A 21,272-nucleotide genomic window follows, 5' to 3' on the forward strand; every position below is an offset into this window, starting at 1 on the left:
TATTATCCATTCCATTAAAAAAAATAAAAATTTTGAGAAAGACACCTAGAGATACCTCATCCATCTCTCCCCGTATCTCTTCCATCCATTTTTTCCATTCCTCCAACCAAACGAAACATTAATTTTACATAAACAATGTATGCCTTAAAAATTATGAACTTTTGATGTATTTCAGATTGTTCAAGTTACTATATCATTTGCGTAAACCCACCCAAAATAAAATCGAACTCAATTTCAATCCCACATTCTCAAATATTGTAAAAATTTCTGGTGCGACTCTAAGTTAGGTTAGGCCAACCTAAATCCCTCCCTCACGTTTAATGTAGTAGATAAATTCAAACCCAAGTCCATCCATAGACAAAAAAACTCATTCGATTTTAATGAAATTGCGTTAAACTTTTTTGTACCATCAAAATATATACATGACTTTTAGTTTACAAAAAGTTGCAAATTATTTTTCTTTGACAAGAAAGTATATTATAACATATTTACTATGTCGTGTGGACTAATGAAAAGTTGTATTTTTTTCTTAGAAACTTCTTTTTTTTTTTCATGTATCAATGTTTGACATACGAAGAGACACAAGAGTTTGTTTAGACAAAAATGACCTGAAATTTATATTGTTGCAATTAATCATTCAAAAATATATATTGAGTTGTTGGACTTCGTTTTCAAAATCCAAGAAAATTGAGGGATTTGATGAGATTTTTAAATTGATTAAAAACAAATTTGCAGCTAACCAAAATTATCCTTCTCCTATATAAAAGATAAAATTGCAAATGGAATTGATAAAAATAAAATTAAATAAATAATTTAACTCAATTCAAATATAATAAAGATAGAATCAATTTCGTGCCAAAAGATTTGGTTCAAAGTGTCACGCGTTAAGAATTTACTGCCCTTACTTGCTCCTTTTTATTAGTAACATTTTTACTTACCATAATAATGGCTTTGAAAACCAACGAAACATAGTCGTTATTGCTGATTAGTGTGTGAGAGAGAGGGGTCGAAGACGAAAGGAGCGGAGCGAGAAAGTGAAGATGAAGGAAGAAGTTATAAGCTCTTCTGGAGATCCGTTCATACCCCCCAAATCATCTTCTCCACCTCCAACCCCTACCCCTGCTGCTAGGTATATGCTTCTCCCTATTCTTCCTTCGGATCTTGCTATTGTGTACACTCTAGGGCACAGTCATATATCCTTATATGTATATGTATCTATACGATTCATGCATTTACAGTGACATTGAATTGGGGGTTTGTCGACTTTTCGCATGGTTGTTGATGAAATGTTATTTGATTTCGGTGGGGTTCCCCTAGCTGTGTAATGAGCTCCGTTGGTTGCGAATGGAATGTTGGGGTTAGAATTTTGAACATTAGAATTCTAACTAAATGCTTCAAAATCATATAAGAGCGAGGTTTTAAGAACCTATTCTTTTTCCTGATTTTACTCGGCGACAAATTTTTGTTGTTGGCTAACATTTTTTTAGGGAATTGAGTTGGAAAAAGGTTTCCCCGGGGACGGAGGGACTATCTGTTTAACAGTGGAGAATTTGTCAGTGGGCATGTAGAAATATAGTAAGCTACAAGCAAAAGAGAGGTTCAAATTATTACCTTGTATATTTTTGTTTATATGTGGAAGTTGAGTTAATAATATGTCAATAGAGTGGACCAAAATCGTGAAACATCTTCATATTAATTTGTTTAAATTGCCTTGCTAGATGTTTGATCATTTCTTAATCACCTTTCTTTATATCAGTTCTGCAGGGGCATCATATCCTGTTGTCCCAACAAATGTTGGCAGCATAGACTGGTTGGGTCATGGACAGGGATCCAAAACAGGTTCTCTATCTCGAATAGGTTCACAGCACCAGCATCCTTCGTTGAGTACAAGTGCCTGTGGTTCTGCTATTGGGTCATCAAATCCTTCTTGTAGACCATGGGAGAGGGGGGATTTACTGAGGCGTCTTTCTACATTTAAGCCTGCAAATTGGTTTGGAAAGCCCAAGGTTTGCAGCTGAGTTAGTTTTTATTAATAAAATAGTTTCGTGCTTGGGTTTAGATTAATGACCTTGTATCCATAACTGGTTTTTGTTCAAATAATTGGACTGAAACCTATTCATATATATATATATATATATATATATATTTGCCTATTTAGATTAGGGAATTGTATAATTGGGCCCATTTGCTGCTGTTTGAGTAGCGAGAAATCTGGCTGCTGTCTTTACTTCAGGCCCCTATTAGATTCTAATAAAAATCATCTACATACTTGCCTTTGGTGGATCAGAAAATCTGGTTACATCCCCTAGCAATCCTACTTTATCCGTGCGATCGCAGAATGAATTAGTTACTGTTGCAACTTCATATGTGGTTCCCCTTTTATATGCCAGATGGATGGCGCCACTAATGTTTTTTAGTTTCCCAGAAAGTTTTACCCGTGTTTGTAACTCCTTCAATGTGCTGTGTCATGGGTATACACTTTGGAGAGTAACTCTGTCTTTTCTACTCTTGAAGCCTTCCGCTGCTTTCATATATGGTGGAATATTATCATTTATATGATTTGTTATGATAATTACTAAAAACATATTTCTTGAGCACGTCATTTTCACAAAAAAGTTGTACCACACTATTAATCAATGGTGTGTGTTGACTGTTCAACTATATCATTTTCTTGACTTGTCTTTGTACATGGGAATTGTTGAAATTAGAATTCAAAGAGAAGGAAAATGAAATTAATGTGTTTTGGGAAGTTTCCAAGAGAGTATCTAATCTCCTCTTACTTGTATATATGACAAAAACATAGTGTTACAATAAAATGAACAACATACCCTTGTAGGAAATAGAAAAATACACTTATATACATTCTAATACTCCCTCTCAAGCTGGTGAGTATATATCATATAATCGTAGCTTAAAACAAATAACTCTCAACCGATTATGACTTAAAGCCATAGTAAACATATCAACAACTTTATTTAACAAATGATGTAGAAATGTCTCCACTCAATATATTATCTTGAATAAAGTGACAGTTGACTTCGATATGCTTGGTCCTCTCATGAAATATAGGATTAAAGGCAATGTGGAGAGTTGCTTAGTTATCACAGGACGAACGGAATATGGGTTTTGACCATCACACCAAATTCCTCAAGAAAATGGTGCAACCACGTCAACTCACTAGAAGTATGGGCTGTTACATGCCCTGTACTTAGCTTCATCACTAGATCGAGCTACCATCGTCTTTTTCTTACTTCTCCATGTAACAAGATTACCCCCCGCGAAGGTGCAATATCCCATAGTACATCTTCTATATGAGGGAGAACCAACCTAATCAACATTTGTAAAACATTTACTATGAGATGTCCGTTCAATCTATATAATAACCCCGGATATGGAGCTTGCTTAAGATATCGGATAATTTGAAGAACAACATTCCAATGTGGCACCCTAGGACTTCCCATAAACTGACTTACGACTCTAACTACATATGAGATATCAGGCCTAGTGATAGTGAGATAAATCAATTTCCCAGCTAATCACAAGTATCACAAGTATCTGTCAGGGTCATCAAATAAATCACCTTCATCAACCTTGAGTTTTCTATTTGGATCCACGGGAACATCAACAAGATGACCGCATAACAAACTTTTTTTTTTAATTTTTTTTTATTATAAGTCAACACATATTTTAGACCTTTGTTTGGACAGCCGTCTGGACTCTAGGGTAAGATTTTGATGCGGGACAATTTGAGGAAGAGAGGCAATACTATTGTTAATTGGTGTTGTCTATGCAAACGAGATGGTGAGTTTGTGGATCACATCCTTATGCACTGTCCGGGCGTACGATTGATGGAACCTCATCTTCGGCTTATTTGGCATACATTGAGTAATGCCTCAATCTTCCAAAGGTCTGATTAAAGCGTGGAGAGTATGCCAAGTGAGAAGTCACGGTCGCGATTATTGGAGGATAGTTCCACACTGTGTTTGGTGGTGTATATGGAAAGAGAGGAACAACAGAATTTTCGAAGGAAAGGAATCGGCTTTGGTGACACTTCGCTTTATTTTTTGTTATGTAAAAGGAAGCAGTTGCTCCTCTACCGTTGACTTAGTTGATCTTTTGGACTCTATAGGTCCTTAGGTTCAGCTTCCGTTTTTGTCTTAAGGACGCATTCTCCTTTTGAACGCTCTTCTAATCGATTATTATTACTTATCAAAAAAGAAAAAAGAAAAAAGGAAATGGGCTCATTCTTAAGAGCATTGTTATTGTTTTTAGGTCTTTTCTGGGGGGAAAAAAAATATATATATACGTCAACACATATTGCCTTTGAGATAAACTTATACCTTTTTTAGATCTAGTAATTTCAATGCCTATGAAATATCTGAGTTTACCCAAGTCTTTAGTGTGAAATCGACGCTGCAGAAACAACATCAACTTAGCAATGCGCTCACAGTCGTCATCGGTGAAAACAATATCACCCACATACACTACAAGAAAGATGAAACCTGCACTAGTATGTTGGTGAAATACCGAATGATCCGTTTGGCATCTGCTGAGACCAAATTCTAATGCTGCCTCAGAATTTTCCGAGCCAAGCCCTTGGAGATTGTTTCAATCCATACAAAGCCTTCTTTAGGTGACAAACACTGTAACGATACTCCCCTTGAGCAACAAACCCAGGTGGTTGCTTCAAATATACCTCTTCATATAAGCGTTTGTGCTTCTTAATTCAACACAAGATTATTTGTTATGTTATCTGGACTCATCACCTTGCCCTAGGGTGCTTGTGTGACGTGGCTGTTTGCTAAGATTGATGAAAGAAAGAATAGCAGGAAAGGGAAGAAAGAGAACCAAAAAAGAAATTAGTGACATTTTCTTGTGATTCAGATCTATCGAAGCTGGAGATATAGTTTAAATGTTATTTTAGAGGTCTTCTTCTTACCATTTTTTTTTTTTTTGGAGTTGGGAAACTTGTTGGAATGACATCGGAGGTCTTCCTATATGAATCGAGACGCTAGGATTTCATCCCTTCATGAACTGAAACCTTACATCATTTTTTTTATTTATAAAATTAATGATTTCCCCCCTAATTCTTTTCATAGTTACTTTCCTCATAAAAATGCCTATTCTTATAGTTTCCCAATAATTATGTTTTTCAATTGTACCCTTCCTCTTAATTTATTTTGAATACTTAGCCACACTTATTTTAGGGATTCTTTAACATATTATTCATGTGTTATTCCAAATTTTAGGATTTAGAAGGATATGAGACACAAACATGCACCCGTACGTGTCACTTGTACTTGAGTTTGGGTAACATAGGTTTTAAATAATAAGAGGTCCAAAAGGCATTGTGACGTCCCACATCGCCCCTATGGGGGTTTTGGGGGGTGGGGTGGGATGGCTAGAGGTTGTTGACACTTACGTGTGTGCACCTCCTAACTGTATAGACGTGTTTTGAAAACTATGAGTACGGAGAGTGTGCAAAGCGGATAATATCTATACAGGGTGGGCGAGTCATGACAGATGGTATCAGAGTCGATCTCGAGCCAGAAATGGGAGCGTGTGCCCAAGAGGGGGGTGATTGTGACGTCCTACATTGCCTTTTGTGACAGGATGGGCGAGTCGTGACAGACACTATTTGAAGAACTAGTAGCAATAGTGAAAAGTAATTAGAAAAGAACACAAGAGCTCCTTACTTCATCATCTGGCTTGATTAAGCACCAGCTCTGATTGGATGAAAAATTGAAATTCCCCTTTAACACATGACATTATTGAAATGTGAAGGGACCAGTTTCACTAGCCCATGATCACTTGGTCAACACTGATGTGAGACATAGAATATGTTTTTGTGCATGTGACAGGGTTTACCTGTTCGATCTTTTTGCCCTTGCAAGTGGGACCCACATATTAGTATTCTTGGGCCGGCTTTGATTCCGCTATCATCAGACCGGTCGTATTCCAGAAATGTCTAGTAACTTGTGGGGTTCCCTCACCTACGCGGAAAGGCCAAGATCATCAAGAATACACACGCCCATAGAAAACGTCTATGCGTCCTTGACACAAAGCTCGAGACATATGCTTTGAGTTACTAGAGCAGAAAAAACTTGGTCACGGAGTGCACCTTATGTTCTCTCTCTCTAAGTAAGTGCACCTTATGATAACCCACCTATATACCACTTCTTGGCTTTGCCTTCCTTTCTAACTGTAACCTTCAGTCATATCTTCTGATTTTTCATAGGGGCTTCCAGTGTTATCAAAGGCCTCAGGCGCACTGAGGCACCAGAGGTCCTTTGGAACCTAGGCGCACAATTGAGAAATTAAATTACTATAAAAATTTTAATATTCCATATTAAAGGCGCAAGTGTTGTTAAAGGTGCACCTAGGCACACAATAGGCGCAAGTGTTGTATCTGTACGAGCTTGGAGCCTAGGCATGCCTTTGACAACACTGGGGGCTCCATTCACTTAGGTACAATCTACTCGAAAATCTGAATCACATTGACTGAAAGCATTAGATTGCCCCAAATTGTAGAACTTTTGTAACTCTCGGAGCAATATTTTAACATTAAGCATGGAATTTGTGGTTCTCCCAAATCTGGATGAAAATTTTGAAAGTAAATCAGGTATGTTTTCATCTCTATTTTTCTAATTGTGCGAAGTGTCTCAATAAACAATAATTTTTTTGACATTCTGGTGCCATTTGTCTCAGAAGCCTAGATTTTTCCATGCTCTCTTTTTGTTTAGCGGCCATTTTTAAGCTTAGTGGTAGAAGTTTGGCTGCTAAGCATGAGAAGAGTCTGAGAGCAGCCACTTTATGCTAGTAGCCAAATGTTAGGTCTATAAGTAGTCCACCATCTCAACAACTTAATTAACGGGATATGTTGATTAGACTTTTTACTCTATCATTGTTTCTTTTTATTTGTTATATTGTTCCCAAGATCTTTTCATATGTACTACATGTAGGTTTTTATCATTTTTGTCAGCTTGATGGTCTCTGCACTCAAACCTCTATTTTTTGCTATGATGTTCTATGCAGGCTGCCAGTTCTTTGGCTTGTGCTAGAAGAGGCTGGGTAAATGTTGATATTGATAAGATTGAGTGTGAGTCCTGCGGTGCGAACCTGGAATTTATTTCGTCGACTTCCTGGTTGCCTGCAGAAGGTGAAATTTCCTGTTAATTTGTTCTATTTAGCATAGTTGGCTTCTAATCATGTTATTTATAATATTTTCTACAGTTTCTGCATGTGTGTTGGCGAATATTCTTTACCATTTCTGTTCTTATTGAGATTTCTTGTTAAACAGACACATAATCCTTATATGTAATTTGCATGGTCAAGATCCTTTGACATTGTGGAAATTTTTAGAATATCTAAAACCAATGTTATCTCGGTAGCATTGAAATTTTAGGTTTGGTTAGCATGGAGATATAAATAACGATATAGACTGATCTTGTAAATTTTCAAGCTATGGGAGAGTATATAAAAGCTGTTTATAAATTTAAGTTGACTTAACGTGTATAAATGCTTGCATGACTCAATCGAATGGGGGCAACAGCCTCATAGGTTGACTGTTGATACTCCAGACTTCCAGATACTGTACTTGTACTGTCCATGTGTCGGCAAGAGTAGATATTCTTAGGATTGCTTGCTGGTTTTCTGAATTTACTTCAAGACACTCAGCTTTACCAGTCCCCAAGTGGTTGGGACAAAACTTTACTTATTCTTGTTGTCAACTCAGCATGTTGTTTATGTAGCTTCTGTATTTCCCCCTTAACTTTACATTAGTAATACCAATTCTGTATCAATAATCATACTCTGTTATTTTTCTTTTACTTCGTTGGGGGCATTAAAGTAGATACTATATGCTTAGTATTGACTGATATTTTCTTCTATAATTCTCTCTGATGAAGCTGATAGCAAGGGGGAAGACTTCGCCAAACAGCTAGACGGAGGGCACAACGTCACTTGTCCCTGGAGAGGAAACAGCTGTGCAGAAAGCTTGGTGCAATTCCCTCCTACTCCACCATCGGCCCTGATTGGGGGCTATAAAGATCGCTGTGATGGACTCTTGCAGTTCCTCTCCCTCCCAGTTGTTTCTGCATCTGCAATTGAGCAGATGCAGGTTTCTCGGGGCCCGGAAATTGATCGCTTTCTGGTTTACTCACAGGCTTTTGCAGCCGGAGAATCTGGCTTTAGGGCGGAGAATATCTCAGGAAATGGAAACACCAGAGAAGAGGCCTTCTGCATATACTCTCGTGTAAGTTACTTGCTTATATGTTTGTAAACTGAATTGCTTTACGTTGATGCTCCTTTCACCATCCAATCTCTTCACATTTTGTTTTCTCCATATTAGGCCCAGAAGCTGATAAGCCTGTGTGGATGGGAGCCAAGATGGCTTCCAAATATTCAGGACTGTGAGGAACATTCTGCTCAATCAGCTAGAGATGGATGCTCAATTGGTCCTACCAAAGACCGTCGTCATATGCAAGATCCTGGTCCCAGCAAGAAGGCATTGTCTGCTTCAACTAAAAAAGATTGTACAAAAAATGAAGTACCAGGTCAGGAGTCTAAATGCGAATACAGGTCACCTTTGCTAGATTGTAGCTTATGTGGAGCCACAGTCAGAATCTGGGACTTCCTGACTGTTGCTCGTCCTGCTCGCTTTGGTCCTAATATTGATATTCCTGAAACTAGTAAGAAAATGACATTGACTCGTGGAGTAAGTGCGGCAAGTGGCATCAGTGGATGGGTTGCTACTGATGGTATGGGGAAGGAGCAGACTGAGGGCCATGATGAAGCTGCAACAACAGATGAAGTGAAGACGCTGTCAAATGTTGGGTTGGATTTAAATCTCACGATTGCTGTTGGTTTGTCCTCTACTCAGTTGCATATGACTGCGATATCTGAACCCTACCAAGACACTAATATGGGAAGGGATCTAATAATTGGTCAGCCTTCCAGCAGTGAGGTTGGTGATCGTGCAGCTTCGTATGAATCACGAGGTCCCAGTCGTCGTAAGCGAAATTTTGATGAAGGTGGAAGCACCGTTGACAGGCCACATTTAATGATGCGACAGGCAGACAGCATTGAAGGAACTGTCATTGACCGTGATGGTGATGAAGTAAATGATGATGAACAATACTCCGCTGGCCCTTCAAAACGTGCCCGAGACTCGGATGTTTTTGAAACCTACCGTACATCATATGGGAGAGATTCATCCGGTGCTGGTCCAAGCCAGTCATTGGGTTTTGAAATAGAAACAGATGCTCATAGATTTGATCATTTCCCTCAAGAAAATGAACAAGTCATTGGTATTCCATCAACTAGAGATTCTGCACGTGTCTCCTCTGTTATAGCAATGGATACAGTCTGTCACAGTGCAGACAATGATTCAATGGAAAGTGTTGAAAATTATCCTGGAGATGTTGACGATGTCCATTTCCCCTCTACGACGATGTTCAAAAATACAGATGTGAATGAGACATCAGAATTGAACTACAGTAACCAGGCACAGCAGAGTACTTGCCCAGCTGTAGTAAGAAATGCTGGTGAGATGGGTGTTAGCAGCACAAATGATGGTGATGAGGTATTAAATACAGATACTGGGACTGCTCATGGGAGGGATGGGCCTAGCTTTGGTATTAGTGGAGGGAGTGTAGGAATGGGTGCTAGTCATGAAGCTGAAATCCATGGGACTGATATATCTGTCCATAAACCGGACAGTGTTGTTGGTGATGTGGAACCAATTGCTGAAGTCGTTGAAAATCAGGGTCAAACAGGTGAATTTGCTCCAGATCCCGGACTAATGGGCGACTTTGTCCCTGAAATAATGGATCGAGAGGATCCTCATGGTGATAGTCAAGATCTGATGTCTCGATCTATAGGAAGGGCTGACAGTGGCTCAAAAATTGTTGGTTCAGCCAAGGCTGAATCTGTTGAAAGTGGTGAGAAGACCAGTAACATGCAGATACCACCACATGGGAACAGTGCCCGTCCTTCTCCTTCTCTTTCTTGCAATGCCATAGTATGTTCTGGTTATGAAGCATCCAAAGAAGAAGTGACACAGGCTGACAAGGGGTCTCCTGTTCATGAGAATGCATACCCTGAGTTAAGTTATTTGGTTGCAAATGGAATAGGTAATTCTGTTTAATGTTCTTTTTTTCTTTTTCTTTTTTAATTGTATCAAGGTCTTATCTTATACAAAAATAAGATGTAAAGTAATGGTGAAAGGCTCCAACATAAGATAACAGGTAAAATAAGCGACTTCATCATGAAATTGAAGATTTCCCCCATGATGATGGGAAGTCATTCTTAGAGAAAGTAGAATCCAATATGTCATGGAATAGGGATGTGACAAATAGAGAAATTCTGGATGCTTGAATGATATTTCTTTAATGAGATGGTTTTAAGCCGGTCATACCATTTCATAAACTGGAAGGTATCATTATCTTCTTCTAATATCTGGTTTTCAGAATTCCCTAGAATACTTGTTTCTCTTATGGATACTTGGGAGTCTGTATAACCAAGTTACATATGCAATTCTTTTTGGTGCTCTTTAGTGGTTTACTTATCAAAAGCTTTTGAATCCTGTGTATTCAACTGATGCGCTTTGTAATAGAACCACTTATATAGGGTCCTAAAAGTTAAAAATCAACTGTTTCTGTTCCGATGCCTTTAGCCGTGGGGGAACCATCATCGCCGATTACTTTGATTTTTAAGGGCTTTTAGCTAGTCGTATCCACCTGCATTGGACCATTACCCATGGAAATTCTAAAACCAATAGTTGTGTTTAAATACATACCAAAAGAAAGGGCAAATTCTAAAGTTTATTGTTATTGGTCAAATTAAATATAACTAGACATATACATGAATCCGAAAGATGTGTGATGTTGTGGCTCGAATTTGGTGTCGGGTTGCGTTGCGACCGCTTATTACTTGACGACCCATTGGATGAGCTTTGTGTGGGCTGAAGCCCCGAGGAAATTTTTTCATGGATCGTGGTCCCTAATTAGTCTCCTGTAGCCCGATATATAAGGGCGCTTAGGGATTGGAGTGGTGGAAGAGAGAGAGTCTGAAATTTGTAAAGAAATAGAGTGATGGGCCGACACTTGTAATCTTTGATTTTACACATAGTGAAAACTTTTGTCGGATTCCAACCGTGGACGTAGGCTATTGCCAAACCACGTATAAATCTTTGTGTTCTTTGTTTGGTGTGTTTACTTTTCTGTCGTGATTCTTGGTTTTATCTTGGGTTCGTTGCGTTTGTCATAACAAACTGGTATCAAAGCTTTCGGTTCGAAGCAGGGATGTCGTCCAAGTCTCTGGCAATCGAGAAGTTTAACGGCATAAACGATTTCAACTTGTGGCGGGTTAGGATGCAGGTTTTGTTGGTTCAACAAGGGTTATTCAAGGCGCTGAAGGGGAAGGATGCGCTACCACAAAAGATTAAGGACAAAGATGAGGTTATGAAGCACACAGTACGATTTTGTTGTGCTTCAGTAACGAGGTTATGCGAGAAGTTGCTGGAGAGATTATGGCGGATGGGCTGTGGCAGAAGTTGGAGTCCCAGTATATGTCGAAATCTTTTGCGAATCGCTTGTATCTAAAGAAGCGGTTGTTCACTTGAAAAAGGTTTGCCTCTGAAAGACTGTCTTGATGAGGTAAATAGTATCATCGTGGACTTGAATAATATTGATGTCAGGATAGAGGATGAAGATTAGGCCATTATTCTGTTGTGTTCCCAACCACCCTCATATGAGAACTTTGTCGATACAATGATGTAAGGCAGAACTGCTTTGTCTATGGAAGATGTGAAGGCAGCTTTGAATTCTAAGGAGTTGCAGAAAAGGGCATTTGAGGGCAATATAAAAAGTTCGGCCGAGGGGTTATTTGTTAGAGGGAGAACGAATCAGAAGGGAGGGTCTGGCAGCAAAGGTCGTTCTTAGTCTAAGAACAAAACGAATGTGTTGAGATGCTTCATCTGTCACAAGGAAAGGCATTTCAAAAAGTATTGTCAGGAGTGTAAGAAGGGAAAGGTAAAATCCTCTGAAGTTGTACGTGTGGCTGTTGCAGAGGGTAATGGTTTAGATGGTGGTAATGTTCTCACAATTTTAGTCGGTAGCTCTTGCAATGATTGGATTCTTGATTCGGGTTGCTTGTTTCATGCTTGTCCAAACAGGGACTGGTTTACCTCTTATCGGTTTATTGATGGAGGGGAAGTTCTGATGGGGAATGATGCGGCATGCAAGGTTGTAGGTATTGGTACAGTTCGAATCAAGATGTATGATGGCATAGTGAGGACATTGACTGATGTCAGGCATGTACCGGAACTGAGAAAGAATCTGATTTCCCTGTGTATGCTGGATTCCATCGGGTGCACTTACAAGGCTGGAGGTGGAGTTATTCGGGTTTCAAAGGGTGCTCTTGTGGTGATGAAGGGACTGAAGAAGCATGGTTTATATGCTCTGCATTAGACCTGTCAGAGGGTCGGATCCGGATCTGAATTCGAATCCAATAAGCATTTTACTTGATCCGATAATTCGACGGATTATTTGTAAGTGAATCCATATCCGATTTGTTAATAAAAGGATATCCGATTCAATAAAAGTGTAAATTTTATTTTATTTTTTTAAATAAAAAAAATTAATGTCAAAAGAGAATAAAAACAATGATTAGAAAAAAAGATAGAAAATGAAAGATAAATAAAATGTGGAAGGAAAAGAAAAAAAGAAGAAGATCATTTACCCTTTGTCAGTGAATAAATATTATACATTATTAATATGTATATTAAGAGATTTATTAGTCTGTGAGTGAAAAGACCACACTATTGTATATATAGCATTATGATTACTTTTTTTTTTTTGGTTATATCTAATATAAATCTGATAGGAGTATTGTATATATATAATATAAAATATATATATATATATATATATATAAAATTTAATCAGATCAGATTATTATCGGATCGGATCAGCATAAATTCATATCCGATTTGTTAAGGAATCGAATTATCAGATTCGGATCGTAATCGGGTTATCGGATTTTTTGTTTAATCCATATCCAAGTAATCGGATTGGATTCGAATCAGAATCCGATCCATTGACAGGTCTACCCTGCAGGGTAGCATAGTCACGGGTTCAGTTGCTGTATCGTCCTCGGATCCGGATTCAGATACTACCAAATTTTGGCATATGCGGCTTGGGCATATGAGTGAGGGGGATGGATGTCTTGAGTAAACAGGTTTTGTTACATTCAAGCAGTGGAAGAAAATAGGTAAAGCGCTCGAGGACAGACAATGGCTTAGAATTTTGTGATGGAGAATTTAATGAGTTTTGCAAGACTCGCGAGATTGTGAGACACCACACAATGAGGAAGACTCCGCAGCAGAATGGAGTTGCAGAATGGATGAACAAAACGCTATTGGAGAGGGCACGGTGTATGTTGTCCAATGTAAGGTTAGACGAAACGTACTGGGCTGAAGTTGTTTCTACAACTAGTTACTAATGAACCGGTCTTCATTGACTGCTATCGATTGTAAGACTCCAGATGAGGTATGGTCTGGTTCTCCTGCTAGTTGTAATCTGAGAATATTTGGGTGTCCAGTGTATGCTCATGTGAATGAGGAGAAGCTTGAACCGAAGGCTAAGAAATGCATATTTCCTAGTTATCAGCCCGGGGTCAAGGGATACAGATTATGGTGCCCAGACGATTTGGGAATGAAGATACTTGTTAGCAGGGACGTGACCTTTCATGAGTTTGCGATGCTTACTCTACATAAGGAGGTAGTTGATTCAGGGAGAGCTCAGGGTGTCAATGAGCTGGTGGACCACATAGCAGGAGCGGTTTTGGGTCTGAGGGAGATGTACAGTTGCATCAGTATAGTGTGGCTAGTGACAGGCCAATGAGGGATATTCGGCCACCTGAGAAGTATGGGGTTTCACATGCTAATTCTGTTGCTTATGCACTTAGTGTGGGAGAGGATATTGATGAGCATTGTACTTATCATGAGGCCATCATAGGTGGAGAGTTAGCACAGTGGTCTGTTGCCATGGGTGAGGAGATTGAGTCTCTTCATAAGAACTAGACTTGGGAGCAAGTTAAGAAGCCTAAGGTCAGAAGATTGTGGGCTGTAAATGGGTCTTCAAGAAGAAGGAAGGAATTCCAGGGGTGAAAGATGCAAGGTACTAGGTATGCTTGATGGCGAAGGGCTATACATAGAGGGAAGGGGTGGACTTCAATGAAGTGTTTTCTTCTGTGGTGAAACATAGCTCAATCTGGGTGTTACTTGCTATAGCTGCTTTGTATGACTTGAAGCTTGAGCAGCTTGATGTCAAGACTGCTTTCTTGCATTTTGAGTTGGAAGAGCAGATTTATATGCATCAGCCTAAGGGGTTTGAGATTCTGGGAAATGAAGATCATGTTTGCCTACTGAAGAAGTCCTTGTATGGGCTGAAGCAGTCTCCTAGACAGTGGTACAAGTGATTTGACACCTTTATGGTTGGGAATGGTTATTGTAGGAGTAAGTTTGACAGTTGTGTGTATCACAGGAAGCTCTCAGATGGTTCGTATGTGTACTTGTTGTTGTATGTTGATGACATGTTGATAGCTTGCAAGAACATGTCTGAAATCAACATGTTAAAGGCTCAACTTAGTGGTGAATTTGAGATGAAGGATCTTGGTGCTGCAAAGAGGATATTGGGTATGAAAATTCACAGGGACAGAGGAGCGGGCATATTGTATTTGTCACAAAAGAAATACATTGAGAAGGTATTGGAACGCTTCGGTATGCAGACATCAAAGCCCGTGAATACTCCATTGGCTGCCCACTTTAGACTTTCAACACGATTGTCACCATAGACTGAGGAGGAGGTGGATCACATGTCTCGTGTTCCTAATGTTAGTGCAGTTGGTAGTCTTATGTATGCTATGATGTGCACTAGGCCAGACATTTCACATGCAGTTAGTGTAGTAAGCAAATATATGGATAGACCTGGGAAGGTTCATTGGCAGGTTGTGAAGTGGATATTACGATACTTGCGAGGCAGTGCAGATGTTAGATTAGTCCATGACAGAGGCAGCGACACGTGTGGGAGTTTTGTTGGATATGTTGATTCGGATTATGCCGGAGATCTTGATAGGAGGAGGTCCTTAATAGGGTATGTCTTCACTCTTTGTGAGAGTGTGATCAATTGGAAGGCGATTTTGTAGCCCGTAGTTGCATTGTCTACTACTGAGGTTGAGTACATGGCAGCTACAGAGGCAATGAAGGAAGCTATATGATTGAGAGGCTTGGTTGGTGATTTGGGCTTGCAGCAGGATGATTTGACTGTGTTTTGCGATAGCCAAAGTGTTATACATTTGATTAAAAATCAAATGTTCCATGAGAGGACCAAACACATTGATGTCAGGTTTCGCTTCATTGGAGATGTGGTTGCACATGGTGCTATTGCAGTGAGGAAGATTGGGACAATAGAGAATCCAGCAGATATGATGACCAAGGTTATTCCTACACTCGTGTTCAGACATTGGCTGGACTTGATTGATACTTGCAGTTGCTGAGGCCCTTAGGGGCATATGGAGGAGGCGAAAGGAGTAGCTGGAGATTGTGGAGTTTGGCGTAATTCGAGCCAAGGCGGAGATTTGTGATGTTGTGGCCCAAATTTGGTGCCAAGTTGCATTTTGACCTGATTATGAATCGACGGCCTGTTTGATGAGCTTTGTGTGGGCCAAGTCTTTGCTCATGGGTCGTGGATCCTAATTAGTCTCTTGTAGTCGAATATATAAGGGCGCTTTGGGTTTGGAGTGGTGGAAGAGAGAGAGACTGAAATTCGTATAGAAACAGAGTGAGGGACTGAAACTTGTGATCTCCAATTTTACACATGGTGAAAACTTTCGTCGGATCCCAACCGTCGGCGTAGGTTGTTGCCGAACCACGTATAAATCTTTGTGTTCTTTGTTTGGTCTGTTTACTTTTTTGTCGTGATTCTTGGTTTTATCTTGGGTTCGTTGCGTTTGTCATAACAAGATGTATAATAGGTCTTGTGGTGGTTAGACAAAGATAAGTTATGGAAGACAGCTGGTTATGTGGTTGGATGAGCAAAGAGCCTTTTCTTGGAATGCGTGTCTATTGAAGTTGTCTGGGTGTGATTGTGGTAAGTTATTGTAGCATGAGTGATACTGTAATTGTTCTTATGGCCGTCAACTGGTTAGACAAAACTTATGGAAGCCAAAAGCAGGTTATGTGGGAGTCATACTACGGTAGAACTTACTGGTCATGGTACTAAATTGTTGTCTTATTCATGCTATTGTATTTTCTCCACTTAGGTTGTATACTTAAAATTGATGATTGGGGTTAATTATTCAAGGTCCAACATCCATTTGGCAGCAAGGTTGGTTTGAGGAGAACTTACTCCATTAAGTCTCTCTCTATACATGTACATAATGTGTCCTATTCATCTTAGTATCTTTTTTTTTGATAAGTAAAATGTATTAGAAAGCGTTCAAAAGGGGAACGCGTCCCAAGCTGTACACAAAGGAAAGTGGAAACTATGAACTCAAGGAGCGCATTCCTTTGCGACGGTTTTCATCTTAGTATCTTTGTGATCAAATGTTTTAGTATTCTGGTTTAAATCACGCAAAACCATTCAAATGACCTGTTAAACCCGTACTATCTAGTAAGTCCTGTCAAAACCGTTTTCTAGCAGTAGTCATGACTATCTAAATATTGAGATGATCATGTCTCGATAAAATACTTCTTTGTTGTGGCTTGTCAACTGCAATTCCTTGCATCTATCTATAAGTGAATTTCTCTCGATCACTCCTACAAGTCAAAACCGTTTTCTAGCAGTAGTCATAACTATCTAAATATTGAGATGATCGTGTTTCGATAAAATACTTCTTTGTTGTGGCATGTCAACTGCAATTCCTTGCATCCATCTACAAGTGAATTTCTCTCGACCACTCCTAATAATACCATAATAAGCTGCAGCTGTCTCTTCTTCAATCCATGAGCCACTAAGATCAAAAAAAATTAGTGTGAAATTCACTTGCTACCAAAACTGGGAAAAAATTTAAAAAATCAGTGAATATTATACTTCTCAAGCCCAAAGTAGGTTCTGGTGTGTTGAGACTTTTTTATCTCAGATTTTTTACGTACTGTATCATTCAGATGCATTAGTTCCTTTTCCTAAATTTCTCTTTCACTTATCTTTTTTTAGTTCAATTTAATTGTTCTGCTTTTATATCCTTTCCATTTTCTAACAATTATTGAGCATGAAATGGTGTTCAGGTCCTCCAAACGGAGAAAGCAGCTATGAAGCATCTGTTGAGTTTGATCCAATTAAGCATCACAATTATTTCTGTCCTTGGGTGAACGGAAATGTTGCAGCAGCAGGCTGTAGTAGTAGCAGTGGCTCCAGTTCCAGTGCCAGTGCTATAGCTCTTTGTGGTTGGCAGCTGACTTTAGATGCCCTTGATGCCTTCCATTCACTTGGACATGTTCCAATCCAAAATGTGGAATCCGAATCGGCTGCATCTATGTACAAGGTTTCTTAGTTTCTACTCGATATCTCTTAAGGGTTTCTTGTCAGCAGTTTTTCACATTATCCTCTAATTAGCATCTTGCATTGTTTTTTCTTATTATGTTCTCCTGTTCAGTCTCTCTAATTTCATGCATTTGGAGTATGTATGTAAATTCTTTCCCATGCTGAAGTTAAATATTTTCTTTACAAAAGAGAGGATTTGGCCTAGTTATATAGAAAATTGAGGGCATATCCAAAATCTAAGTTTGTATTTATCCATTCAAGCATGGCTAACTGGACATTGCTGTTTTCCAATTAACTTCCTTTTGTTGAACATAAGTTTGTCTAGTAAAGTTTGTCCATATTTTTTAGCTGGATTGATGCTCTTAGTAGTTAATATATCTAATATCTTCATGTCTCTATTCTAATCAACTGTTTACTGTGTGTTCTGATGTGTGGAAATTCTGCGCAACGATTTCTGACATGACTTCTGGCAGGATGATCATCGAACTCCTGGTCGAAAGCTCTTGGCTCGTCATTCCTTGAGCAAAAGTCATGGACAAAACTGAACTTGAATCTCAATCCAGAGTATCAGCAACTGGTATCTGCTTTCATCTGGACTTAAGACCTCACATGACAAGTCATCTGTGACCGCAATTTTTTTTTCCTACTATAAATCTTATAAGATTACCATCTTAATTTCTAATGAACCATTCCTAGATGATATGTGATGCTAAAACTTTAAAATTCAATTTTGATAATCCTATAACTCATCCCATATCCAGGAAGTACACTCGTGTTATGCATTTTTCAAATTTGTTTCAATTTGAAAAAGTACTTGCCAAAACAAGGCATTAATCCTTATAGAAAAAAGGAAAAACTTCTAGATCAGCTGAAAACAATATCAGGGTCTCAATTTTGTTTGGACAACTAGTCATTTCTAGGTTAGATTCAAATCATTCAAAATGTATTTATTGACATAGAAATATATAGGAATAAAAAAATTGCGTCCAATAGGATTAAACATATACTGAAGGTTTTGAAGGCCTATGTCCTATCAATTAGACAATGGATGCTTTTCAGTCTGATTTTATTTTTTCTTTTTAATTCAAAAAGAGTAGGATGTGAGAATGACAGATTTTCGGAAATATTAAATAGAATATTTATTAAAGATATAGAGTGAGATGCGGGAATCGGACCCGTATTGTTAGCTTGCAAGGCTACGGGTTCAAATATTGTTGCATTGTTTGGACTCTGAGCGACCTATAAATTGATGTTTTTCTGCACTGTTGTTTAGAGTTATATGTTCGTAATACTATATAGCAGAGTTGGGTTTGTGCACCCGTATTGGAGTTAAATAATGCATTCATAATCAGAGACTTCTAGTCATGATGGTATTATTGTTATCTTGTCTTGGGAGGATGTAGATTTGTGTGGGAGGATGTATATATTAATCCTGCTTCTTGAAGAATAAATTTTATTTTCTTCTAAAGGGAAGAATGACAACTTTTATTATTAGTATTATTATATTTTTATAAATGAGTGAAACTAGCCATATAAAAAGCAGCCCTGGGGAAGATCCTGTGAGAAAAATTGCTGTTGTATTGTGTAATTTGGGGGTGACTGCATGCACACAAGAACATTTACGTCATACAGTTTGTTTAATATGTTGTAGCACATTTTTGGATTTAGAGAGAGAAATTGAAAGAAATTTCTCACTTAAGTACTTCCAAAATGCTTGCCGGACAATGCTAGAATTTTTTTGCATTTCGTTAGTGTTAATTATTTTTATTAATAGATGGTACTCTCGCTTACCATTTTCTCATTTTTTGATTGCAGTTGTCGTGGCATCTTGCATCTCCCAATATCAATGGTTTTCAATTCCAGCTACTGCAGTGGTGGAAGAAATTAATAAGTCAATTGGTTGCTTCATCATTGCGGCTGCAGCAATTTAGGACAAAGTCAGCGTTCTGGTATCTTATATTTTTGAGTTGGAGATGCTAAGATATGTTGTTTAATGGAGTTAGAAAGCTTATATTCCCTCCTCATTATTTTTAATTTTATTTTATTATCTTTTTGAAAGCAGTAATAATAAAACAGTTTGGCTGTGGACTTGGTCATCAGCTGTCAGGACAGATGGGTAATGTTTTATTGACATTTAGAATAATGTTCATTTCATAATAGTCTAATTATGTTTGACACCACCAAAACTGAAGCCATTGGCTATATCTTTGATAAATAAGACCTGTTAGGTGTTAGAGATTTGTTTAAATGTTTGCAATGGTTTTACATTAAATGCTTTATTATTTGCCATTTTGTAGCTTTAGCACAAGTTGATTTGTTTATTTTTGTTATCAGTATTAGTAATGTCCATATTATTGTTTGAAAGTTTTGATGTAAGCCATTTTGTATAGTGATTACAATATAGTGAGGCTTGAAAAACAAAAATTGGAAGGCGCAAATTGACCTTAAAAGATTTATATACTGATTAATTTTCAAAGAACTAGTGGTAGTAATTTTTATGGGTTTGGAAATTGGTGAACCATGTGGCGCATCTGCAGATTAGTGTAAAGTGATACAGTTACTAACATTGAACAGTCTCAGGAGCAGCATATAAAATGTTTGGATGGAGTAACGGTGGAAGTGATTATTTGATGAGAAATATTATTTTACAAATTTTCTTGCTCACTGATTATCAATTTGGTAAGACAAGTTATATTGATTTATTTTTAATTTATCATATGAGATTGAACTTACTAATTATAATGATTCGATACTTAAAAATTTTGACAACTTCAAACATTTTCTTGAGGACTTTGCCGGCATATCGTAATAACCAGTCTGAAAAAGGGAATATGGAAATGGAAAAAGCGGTTTAGAATGAAATCGGAAGAAAAGTCATTTGCCACCATCTTTTCGTTCAAATATATGAAATGACAGTCACTATTATTTTAACTTGTGAATCCACATCACTTTCAAAAGGAAATTGGTAAATCCGCATGTGAAAAGTATTACTTTTATAAGTAAGATAGATAGATTATAATTTAATAGTACTTTCTCATCTTAAAATGAAAGTCAAAAGTTTAAAATGTTACGTAAGTACAAGAAAAAAATAACGAAACTAGAGGGCCCAATACTTTGATAGATAATGTAATGTAGCATTTGCCTCTAGCTCTTTGGTGTGCTTTGATTTGCTTGGGGACTTGATATAATGGTTATTATTATTATTAATTTTTTAGGGTTTTAAAGCAATTTCAATTTTGTCAGCAGTCATTTTGTACGAATAATATAAAAAATTAAGTTTTTGGGGGTTTTAAAGCAATTTCAATGTTGGCAGCAGTCATTCTGTACAAATAATATAAAAAATTAAGTTTGTACCCGACTCACTTTTTCCAACATTAGGCATATTTGTGCAAGTAACATTGAACAAAATTTTTCTATCTTTTTTTTTTTTTTGTTTTTTGTTTTTTAATTAACAAGAAACACACACAACATGCACCACTTTATTTTTTTAGAGGCTAAAATCCTTACAGTATATTTTGAAAGGTACAGAAAATATCATTAGATCACAAAATCTTTCTTCAATTATTTTTATTTCTACTGGAGGGCTGTTAATTTTGATGATATCTTTATATATCACAAGTCTAAAAATCTTCCGCCTATGTAAAAAATAGGAAATTCAAAATTCATCATACTCAAAAGCCCCCACGTCACTGTAGTTGCTTGTGACAAAAATTTGGAGGACTTGAGACC

General features: G+C 37.9%; 1 protein-coding gene across 1 annotated transcript; it reads left to right on the top strand.

The window, feature by feature from the left end:
- The first annotated feature begins 967 nt into the window (after window positions 1-967).
- Window positions 968-19,791, top strand: LOC132308676 (uncharacterized). Its single transcript, XM_059806839.1, has 8 exons — window positions 968-1,129; window positions 1,757-2,006; window positions 7,036-7,159; window positions 7,908-8,254; window positions 8,351-10,133; window positions 17,288-17,544; window positions 18,017-18,120; window positions 19,359-19,791. Exons 1-7 carry the CDS (start codon window positions 1,041-1,043, stop codon window positions 18,086-18,088), a joined length of 2,922 nt encoding a protein of 973 aa, XP_059662822.1. The 5' UTR covers window positions 968-1,040; the 3' UTR covers window positions 18,089-18,120; window positions 19,359-19,791.
- Window positions 19,792-21,272: the final 1,481 nt, after the last annotated feature.

Source organism: Cornus florida, unplaced genomic scaffold, assembly GCF_030987335.1.
Source record: "Cornus florida cultivar Cherokee Brave unplaced genomic scaffold, ASM3098733v1 CherokeeBrave_3.0.0_Hap2_Chr05, whole genome shotgun sequence".
NCBI lineage: Eukaryota > Viridiplantae > Streptophyta > Magnoliopsida > Cornales > Cornaceae > Cornus > Cornus florida.